Consider the following 10,279-nt stretch of genomic DNA (forward strand, 5'->3'; position numbering starts at 1 on the left):
GTTGGCTGTGTTGTACTTAGCAGAGCTTCTTAGTTTCGATATTCTTTGCACATCATAGAAGTTTACAGCAAAATTTTGTCCGCTTTTGCATCTGATTACAAGATAGCTAGATGTTATGATGCCCAAGCAGCAAAATCAGTTATTTGCCTTTGTGTTCTGCTTCCTAGTTAGCCTTGACTCTTTATGATTCTTGTGCCCCGTCCGGCAAAATGATTTTGGCTATTCAAAAGTTTGGTAGTACCAATAGTTGATTGAAGTAACACTTTTTTTTTTGGCATCTTTGTAATTTTTTTTTTCAAGAATATGATAGAAGTTTGGCTTAGAATTGCAGATATCTATTCAAAAAAGGCTTGATAGCTTCTTTTTAAAAAAAAAAAAAAAAATTTCCAGAGAGGGGACAGGAGGATTAGAACTTAAAATCTCTAATTCTTGGGGCTCGTTTGCTAATTTAGGGCGCGTTTGATAAAACTGAAGTCTGAAATCTGAAGTTTGAATTCATTTAGTTATTGAATTGCGAAATATTAAATTTAATATATTTGATTGCATATCACATTAAGTAATAAATAAATAATTTATCACTTAATTTTGGAAGTAAGTTTTGTCTAAGAAATTCAATGTCATCTAATTAATTCAGATGTTCAATCTTTGATTATCAAACAGTCTGGATATGTTAAGATCTGAATTTATTGAGTTTAAGTGTTGAATCTGAATTTATTGAGTTCAAGTGTTGAATTGGATTATTAAACGGAGCTTGAGTTCACCTTTTCCTTCGGAGGTTTGACTTTAATGCCTTGTTTGGATCCTGGACTGTGGGAAGGAATTTGACATATCTTGCCTTGCATTTTTTCCCATATCAAAATAAGACTCAAGAATAAGTGTATTTTTACCTTTGATTGAACTTATCTTGAGTACTATCAGGATTAAACCCTTTTTTTTTCTTGCTTTCCTTTTTCGGTGAAATTCTTGACTCAACTATTAGTTCAGTCTCATTCCCAAAAAAAAAAAAAAAAAAACCTATTAATGTTATAAAACTAATAAAATAAACTACTATAATATTAAGTGAAATATTTAAGAAAGAAGTAGAGGAATGGAGAGTGATTTTCTTATATTCCAACCAATACAAAAGTCCTTTAAAAGGGTGTCAATGTACCTTTTTATATAGGTACTACAAGATTAAAGGAACATCAATCCTATTAAACACCCACTATTACAAGAATATGAAGAAGCCTATGAAACGGTTCTTCCACTAAATGAATAGATTTATGGATTGTAACTTCTATACATAATGTATCCATAAATCAAGAATTAATCCTCTTGGGAATACAAAGGGACATCCATACTTTTAATTGTTTCATAACACTCCCCCTTGGATGTCCATTACATAAAGAATATGCCTCGTTAAAACCTTACCAGGGAAAAATCCATCGGGACAAAAACCCTAGTGAAGGAAAAAGAGTACACTATTCTTGTGTATTAATTTCTCCCCCTGAAGCAAACATCATTTGAGATCTTTTAATCGTCGCATTTCAATATGCTTCACCAATTGCACTGAGATATGGTACTTCAGGACCAAGTATCTCTCCATCTTCCTCTTGCGGTCTAAAAGAATCTTTATTAGGATCTAATGATCTGACGATCATTGGAGTACTTAATATATGTGTCTTATTCATATAAAACCGCTTTAATACCTTTCGGGTATATGCAGTTTGGTGGACAAAAATTTCACTTTTTAAATGCTCAATTTGTAAATCAAGGTAGAATTTTGTTTTTCCAAAATTCTTGATCTCAAAATCTTTCTTCAAATATTCAACATTATTTTGAATCTCTTCAGGAGTTCCAATCAAATTTAGATCATCAATATATATAACAATGATCACAAAATTTGATCCATTTTTCTTGGTAAAAACATATGGACATATTGGATCATTGGTATAACCTTCTTTAGTCAGACATTCATTGAGGCGGTTATACCACATACGTTCAGATTGTTTTAGGTCATACAAAGACCTTTGTAATTTAATAGAATAAATATCTTTAGAATTTGATTTGCATGCTTCAGGCATGTTGAATTCTTCGGAAATTCTCATATAAATATCATTTTCAAGATTTTCATATAAATATGCAGTAACGACGTCCATTAGACGCATATCTAGTTTTTCATGTACTGCAAAACTCACAAGATATCTAAATATGATAGCATCCACTACAGGTGAATACGTTTCATCATAATTAAATTTAGGCCTTTGTGAAAATCCTTAAGCTATTAGCTTTACATCTTTAGGTGTTTGGACTACAAGTCCAAAAACTTTTCTTTTAACCAGTGAGTCTAATTCAGATTGGATCACATCTTTTCATTTTGGCCAATCATTTCTATACCGACATTCATCAATCGATTTAGATTCATAATCCTCATCAACTTCTATAATATCAAGTGCTACATTTTATTAGGCTCCAATTAAATTTTTTTTTTATGATTTCATTCTCTTCAGGAGTTGGCTCTTCAGGAGCAACCTCTTCAAGAGATTGAATTTTGTCATGACATTTATTTAATCTCCGGAGATATTTGAAATCAATTTATACTTTGTTTAGGTAGGCCGGCCTTAAATTTATTTGTAGCACTTGTGCATATCCTTCAGGGACATCAATTTTAACCAGAGTATTTCCTGCAGGAATAACTGATTTAATGACTCTTCTGGAGTCGATAAATATAACTTTCTATAAATGAAGAATTTCTTGAACTTCTAGTTCACATTATTTTGTATGAGGATTGAGGAAATTCAATTTTTCAAATGATTTCCTTTCGGTTGATTTCTTCCTCCCCTTAATGTCGGGAATCGTAGTTCATCAGAATAAATAAATCATTTAATAGATCACCCATCAAATATTTTACGATATTTAATCGTAAAGTGATTCATACCCGACATAAATTCTAAATTTCTTTTTGGAGCCATATATAATATAAAGGGGGTATGTATAAATATTTGTCGGCTCTCAAATATTCTCACTTTTGTCAAATCATATATCCATTGGGATCAGTAAACTTCTGGTTTACTGCAGGTGAAAATAATAAATCAAATGAGAATAAAAACAACTATATCGATAACCATTTCTCTCTCGAATGGTTATTATGATATAATTAACCTTTATCTCACTTGATTTCTAAACATGATTTCTATTATTGTCTCATTTAATGTCTCAATTTGATATCCATTTCAACGGATATATAAATTCAATAAATTTTCCGAGACATGGTAAAAAGTAGTGCTTTATTTATAATAAACTTTTCTCCTACATGGAGAAATATAGTAGTGGATCTTCTGGAGTTTTCAATCAGTTAAACACTACCACTGATTGTGTTTGTCTCTCTCATTGGAATATAGTGTATGTAGTAGCACTTATTAATGAGACACATATCATTGTCACCATAATTCTTATGGGACAAATATCATCACCATAATCCTTTGATCCCAAATATTTAACATCCATTTCTTCTTCAGGAAAAAAAATTAATTACTATCATAAATTAAATCAAGCATCATATACCTTCAGGGTGTTTAAAGAAATTGACCATGTGAAGATGCGATTATAATTTTGATTCGTCAAATGTACTTCGGGACATTTATCTTCAGGATTCTTATTTTCTTGTCCTCATCATTATTATCCCACTTCAAGTGGTAATTTTTTCTCTTGTCATGGTAAAATACATATTTACCAAAATCATAGTCATGGCATCAACCATAACTAGTAAATTGAAATTTAGTCACATTCACTTCTGGGAATGGACTAGAACTAGCATACAATAAGTACAGAATAATTCTCAAAATTTCTCTCAATATTGCCACTACAGGAGCATATTCGAGAAATCAATTGTGGAGAATATCATTTTAAATATATCTTATGAGTAAAATTTTCTCGACACAATTTCAACTGAGAAGTAATTCTGAAAATTGCATAATTATGCTCTTGTAGCCACAGGTAAATTTATCATACCAGGCTTTTGAAATAATGACCATCTTCTAGTGGTCAAATATTTTTGTTAAAGAACGACCATCTTCAGGTGGTCGAATCTTTTTCTTTAAGTATTTCAAAGAACAAGTGAATCCTCAAACATAATTGATTTTCTATAATAACATCTCTAAAACTCAATGCATCAGAATATAAGTATTTATAATAAATAATTATAAAGATAAATAAGTAGAATTAAACGGAGAAATATTACCTCAAAGATGTCAAACAATATATGTTTGTGTTTAGTGATTGTTCAGCAATAAGCACTTGTATTTTGCGATCATTCAAGTGTTAACCATAAGAAATTGAAATAAGTTTATGGGTTAGAGATTTACCTCAATAGGTAGTCAAGAGTTGCTCGAAAAAAAACCAACAGTTGATTTGACACTAGCAGAATCTTGACAGAGTCTCGTGTTTCACCTTTGCTCAGAAGTAGAGACTCGTGCTGATAACGTGTTATAAAACTAATAAAATAAACTACTATAATATTAAGTGAAATATTGGAGAAAGAAGTAGAAGAATGGAGAGTGATTTTCTTATATTCCAACCAATACAAAAGTCCTTTAAAAGGGTGTCAATGTACCTCTTTATATAGGTACTACAAGATTAAAGGAACATCAATCCTCTTAAACATCCACTATTACAAGAATATGAAGAAACCTATGAAACGGTTCTTCCACTACATGAATAGATTTATGAATTGTAACTTCTATACATAATGTATCCATAAATCAAGAATTAATCCTCTTGGGAATACAAAGGGACATCCATACTTTTAATTGTTTCATAACAATTAGTTCAGTCTCTATTATTTCTGTGGATTAACGTTCTTTTGCTCAATTGAATTTCTGATTTCCAAACAAAAGCCTGTCTGTTTTGTTTGTTTGTTTGTTTGTTACTTGCCCTTGAGAGTTCGTGGAGCCATGAATTCCTCTAAAACATTTCATGATTCTTCTTTTTCTCCTTGCAACAGACTCGAGTTGGGCTGTCTGTTGGTAATGTTGCCATACAACAAATATCTGTTTATCTTGTGTTAATCGAAACATGAGACTAGCATGCAATTTTAACATTTACTCACGGAGAGATTCACAACTTGGTTCCACATTAAACTTAAAACAGTACACAAACAATATCATCTTCATATATTGTGGGAAACCTGTTTTCCTCCTCTAGCTTTTCTTGATGTTTCAAGAGGGGCATATAGTTACTCCTTTTATACACTGTAAACATCAATCAATTAATAACTGCTACAACAGATCCCAAAAATACAAGAAAGAATTATGTAATTTGTTACCCTACAAAAAACCAACTCTGAGTATTTGAATTGATGTCCTCTCCTAACTAGACAGCTGAAAGGCTCGCCCATTTACCAAGTTCATATGGATCACCATAATAATAAAGTTTAACCCTACCTGACAAAGACAGCCCAGATGCAAGTTGCCGAGCTCTATACTCCGAGTCATCCTGTTCTGCTGGGTCATCAGCATATGCAGCAATATCTCCAAGAAGTCGAAATGAAATACGGCGAGTATTTATCTGTCTAGGGAAATCAAAGTACATGGGCGTCCATGCCTTCACTTCTGGTAGCCGATACTCTGCAATTGTCACCATATTATGGGGTTCCTGCAGAAGTGACAAAAAACTCTCAGTTGAACAGTCAGTGACAAGATTACAAGAACAGCCATTATTAGCTTGACCAAGAAAACAAAATACAGGGAAAAACAAGTCATTTAATAAAGAAAAAATGCAAAAAATTACAGAGGCATTGTCTCTCGGCAAAGAGGTGCTTGTAGCAGCTGACTCAACAGAATACTAGACAATACTAGACCTAAACAAACCACTGTCAATGCAGCTTCACGAAATCAAGTGTCCAATTTGGAATCCTTGAGTCCATAATAAGATATATATGAAGACCCATTCCTCATCGACATCTTATCATTTGAAGGTAGACTGGTAGAGAAAACTTAGCTACAACTCGTATGCACTATAAAGGTTGCTCATGCATAATACATATCATTTATGTCAGCAACAGGAGGAAACACAACGCCTCCAAGCATCTCTATATTTTCTTTTCTAGCGTGCTTGACTCTCCACCATACCACGAGCTAGGTTCACTTGTAAAACTCAAACTCTTTAAGAAGGAAACAAAAAGATGCATGGAGATACATAGAGATTTGTTACCAAATAATTAAAATCAAAGCAACTAAATCTCCCATTAAACCTTTCTGATTGCACTTAATTACAGCATTAGATCAATAAATAGCCTCTAAACGTATGAACCACTCATCACTATTTTAATGATTAAGGAAATGGCATGGCCTTTAGATTTTACTAATAAAATAAAACAGTAACTTCATCAAGGAGTACAGGTGCTTAACATGGTTAGTAACCTGAATTTCCAATATAAAACTGGTAAGAGGTTTGGATAACAGCATGGGAAACATATAAACCTTTGAAAGCAACAGACTGGCTAATTGTACAGAGAAGGCTGAAAGACTCCTGGTATGTTGATTGAGCAAATTCGCTTTGCATCAGATTGAATAAGTAGTTAAATTTGAGTTTCTTTTGCCTGGAGATGGATTTCATATCTTGATAACGTTCTACAAGCCTTGGATATGCCATATTCTTGGAGGACAGAATGAAACTAAAACTGGCAACTGCCTAAGAAGTTGATATCATAATCAACCCTGTAGAGATAGCTAGTATAGCTTGATTCCCCAACAAGTGTTACAACTTTATTGATTTAAAATACCAGCAAATTTTTTGCTATCAAATTTAGCTTACAAAACTTGTGGTTCTGCACCCCTGCTGATGTCTGATCCTATGTAAGCCAAAAATACAGTAATGTAGTTCCAATGCTTTGAAGGAATGATTCAAAACTAATACCAGAATAGGAGGAATACCAGGAAAACCACAATCCCTGCCCCCCCCCCCCCCCCCCCAAAAAAAAAAAAAACTATCCAGTGCAAATAAAGCACCAAAAATAGCAGCTCAATAACTTATTTCTTGGTCATACCTGGAGAGCAGATACTTGAATGTACAATACAGCAGCGGATATCAATCTATCGTCCAAAATGTTCGACGACATATCCAACATATTTACATCCGATGAGGGTGAATGTGTGACCCAAGGTTTTATTGCACTAAAACCATCCAATCGAAAACCAGCCAATGTAAGTGAAGCTGGGGATAAATATTGCTCTAAAACAAGATCATTATCAGTTAACCTCTCAGCCTCAACAGGAACCTGAAATCGAAATAGGAATTTAAGATTACGCTTGCATGTAAAATTTCATATTTTCTTTTTAAAAATCAGGCAGTGTATGCACCTTGAATCTATTCAATGCTGGGGGTTTGTCCAACCAATTTCGTACACTTGTTTGGTCCAAACCTCCAGATGATACCTCAGTTTCTTTTTTTGTAGGGATTCCAACTACTAGAACTCTTTTAGCGTGAAGGCATGGATCACTTTCAGCCAGTCCACCAAAAGAGGCACGTCTGCTAGGTTCAGAAAAGGGGTTTTCATCGAAAGATAACAGATTAAAATCTTTCTCCAAACTAACAGAACTTGAACCCATTCTCTGAAGGCGTAGAGTTATCCAAATGATGCGGCATCGAACAGGGTTCCTGAAGACAAATTTTACATGTCTGGGCACTTTCTCCTCTTGAGATTTTTCTGGTCCACAAAGTTCAGAAGAAGACTTAATCAGAGTGTGCACATCCCATTTACCCACACATGATCTTTCTTCCTTGTTGATCTTATTGCTTGCCCATATTTGGACCTGTATAAGCAGTAAAAGAAGCTGATTGACTGAGTTGTGAATCACGTGGAATTGGTAGTGAGATATTACCAAAGACTGAAGAGTAACATAAAATCAAAGGAATTTCATATGGAGGAGTTCATCAATATAACTGACTGTTCTTTACATGCGTGTAAAAGGTTCACAGCAGATAAAAGTCAAGTAAACGCGTACGACATTGGATCAAAGTCGATCAGAACTTTTCTTAAATAACCATCATATGACAAAGTCCTCAATCCATGAACTAATCTTAATGAAGAGAACCATTTCAATGTTACAAAAATTTTGGAACAGTGAAGATTATTAAAGAGACCCAACAAACTTCAGAACTTTTGAAGAATTTTCTTCCACATAATTTGGCTTCAACATCTTTAACAAAATAAAGGAAGATCTAAATTAAGCATATAATATTAACTGAAAATGTTCGACTTCCTACCACCACTAAAAGTTTAATGGAGATACTGGGTTTGTTTGGACAAAGAAAATTTGCAAGATTTATTTCAGATTTTGTTTTGCTTGCATCATACACACAATTCCCAATCACCTTTTTATCTCACATACATCACATCACAAAAAGTACTACAGTAACTGGATCAAATAAATCATCCAAATAAATTCTTATCCAAACAAACTCACTGTCATTTAAGACCTTTGTCTTTTCCCTGTCCTACACTTTACTGTTCCTCTTTTATGAGCAGTTTTTTTTCCATACAAAATCAATCAGTCCCCAAAATCTCTTTTCCCCTTTCTGTTAAACAGGCAAATGGCTCCTCAGACCAGGGGGGTTTTGCACATGATGCACTTGAATCACTACTGAATATCAATTAGTGTGTTGTGCAACTAGATCACAATCACAAAATCAGTCAAGAAAAGAAAAAGAAATGAATAACATTTGGCCCTTTCTGAAAGATTTGCACTTGTAAATTGACGACTAAGTTATGTCTCCAAATCCTTGGAGCTTCTCTCATCCACAAGTGTACAGTGTTAGACAGAAGTATAAAATTATAGAACACTACATCAAGTCTTAAGGACAATTTTTTTTTTGGTTTTATTAGTATCTACTGAAAGAAATCAGCACAAGTAATTGAGCTATACACGCGTTTCGATTTTTGTTCTAACAAAGAACCTATAAGCAAGTTATCCCCCATCCCTTTCCCAGAATCCAGTTGATTATATGTCCCTAACTATACCTAATCGCAAATCCTCTACAGAATTGCACATAAGCCAGCTCCAGCTGTATGGCATCACTACTAAGCATCCTTTTCGTACATTATCATCTGTGCAGATAATTGGATAGCCTGCAGTTGCATCAATTATAGAACAATAAGCTGCACAGAGAAGACTTACAATAGGAGCATCAGACATTGAATAGCCACATGGACTAACTAGAAGGATCACAGCCGAAACATCAGAAAGATTGCTAAGGACAATGACAAAGTCAACAGATGAAGCACTTGGCGGAGCTCTCCAGTATGAATGAGGCGAACCAGCATCCAGTGGTGCCAGTAATGACAAGAAAGGCGCCGAACCTACTGCTGTTTCCACCTTCAATACATAATAACCAACAGACAATTTCGTAAAGAAGTCAATCGGTTTGAATTGAGATGCAGCCAAGCAAAAAGGTTCAATAGTATAACATGCATAATATCAAAAGTCGCAAACAATTACTGTCAGGTGCACTTCAAAAAATACAAATTTTGTCACTTGGAAAACACATTTCGGGAGGAATCAATGTTTTGGTTATTTGCAGCATTTCTGCATATTAATTATTTCTTTGGCTGGTCATATCATGGTCACTAATAGATTAGCATAGGAGCGGAACCAAGCAAAAGTTTAGTGGCCAATCGGATAATTTGCTCTTTATTATATTGCTATTTCTCTTACATAAACATCATGTTTTACTTCTTTTTTGTTTTCTTAACATTCAATAACTATTAGTTGAATAAAAAATAAATACAACAAGTTCCAAAAAATAATATATAATAGAAAATTAAAAAATACAGCAGAAAATTCATGAAAAATCTCATTTTTTATGCATTTTGATTTTTTGAGTTTGTTAAATTTTGTGTATTACTAAGTTAATAGTTATTGGATATTAAGGAAATAAAAAAGAACTAAAACATGATGTTTATATAAGAGAAATAGCAATATAATAAAAAGTGGGATAGAAAGTGGCACAGGATGCGAGACAGAAGATCCATTGCGATTATTGTTGGTCTCTCTTTCTGACCTTTTCACCTCAAACCCCGAACCGGTTTTTTCATAAATTTTGATTAGATAAATTGAGAAAAGGAAAAGAAAGAAAATGAGATTTTAAATTTGCCCCAAATTAATTTGTGAGTGACTCAAGTCAATGCAATTTTACCTTGACAGTTTCTCTAATAAAAAAATTATTTTTTCTTTTAGATATGTATAGTTATTTTTGTTACATTTATTTAATTACATTATTGGAGGGTTACATATTGTAAGCA

At 33.3% G+C, this 10,279-nt stretch overlaps 1 protein-coding gene across 1 annotated transcript; it reads right to left on the reverse strand.

The window, feature by feature from the left end:
* Window positions 1–5,127: 5,127 nt before the first annotated feature.
* On the reverse strand, window positions 5,128–9,424 carry LOC140038341 (probable phosphoinositide phosphatase SAC9). The gene is made up of 4 exons (XM_072083667.1): window positions 9,156–9,424; window positions 7,338–7,790; window positions 7,025–7,255; window positions 5,128–5,631 (listed from the first exon to the last, which is right to left on the reverse strand). Exons 1-4 carry the CDS (start codon window positions 9,171–9,173, stop codon window positions 5,350–5,352), a joined length of 984 nt encoding a protein of 327 aa, XP_071939768.1. The 5' UTR covers window positions 9,174–9,424; the 3' UTR covers window positions 5,128–5,349.
* Window positions 9,425–10,279: the final 855 nt, after the last annotated feature.

This window comes from Coffea arabica, chromosome 3e (assembly GCF_036785885.1).
Source record: "Coffea arabica cultivar ET-39 chromosome 3e, Coffea Arabica ET-39 HiFi, whole genome shotgun sequence".
In the NCBI taxonomy this organism is placed as follows: Eukaryota; Viridiplantae; Streptophyta; class Magnoliopsida; order Gentianales; family Rubiaceae; genus Coffea; species Coffea arabica.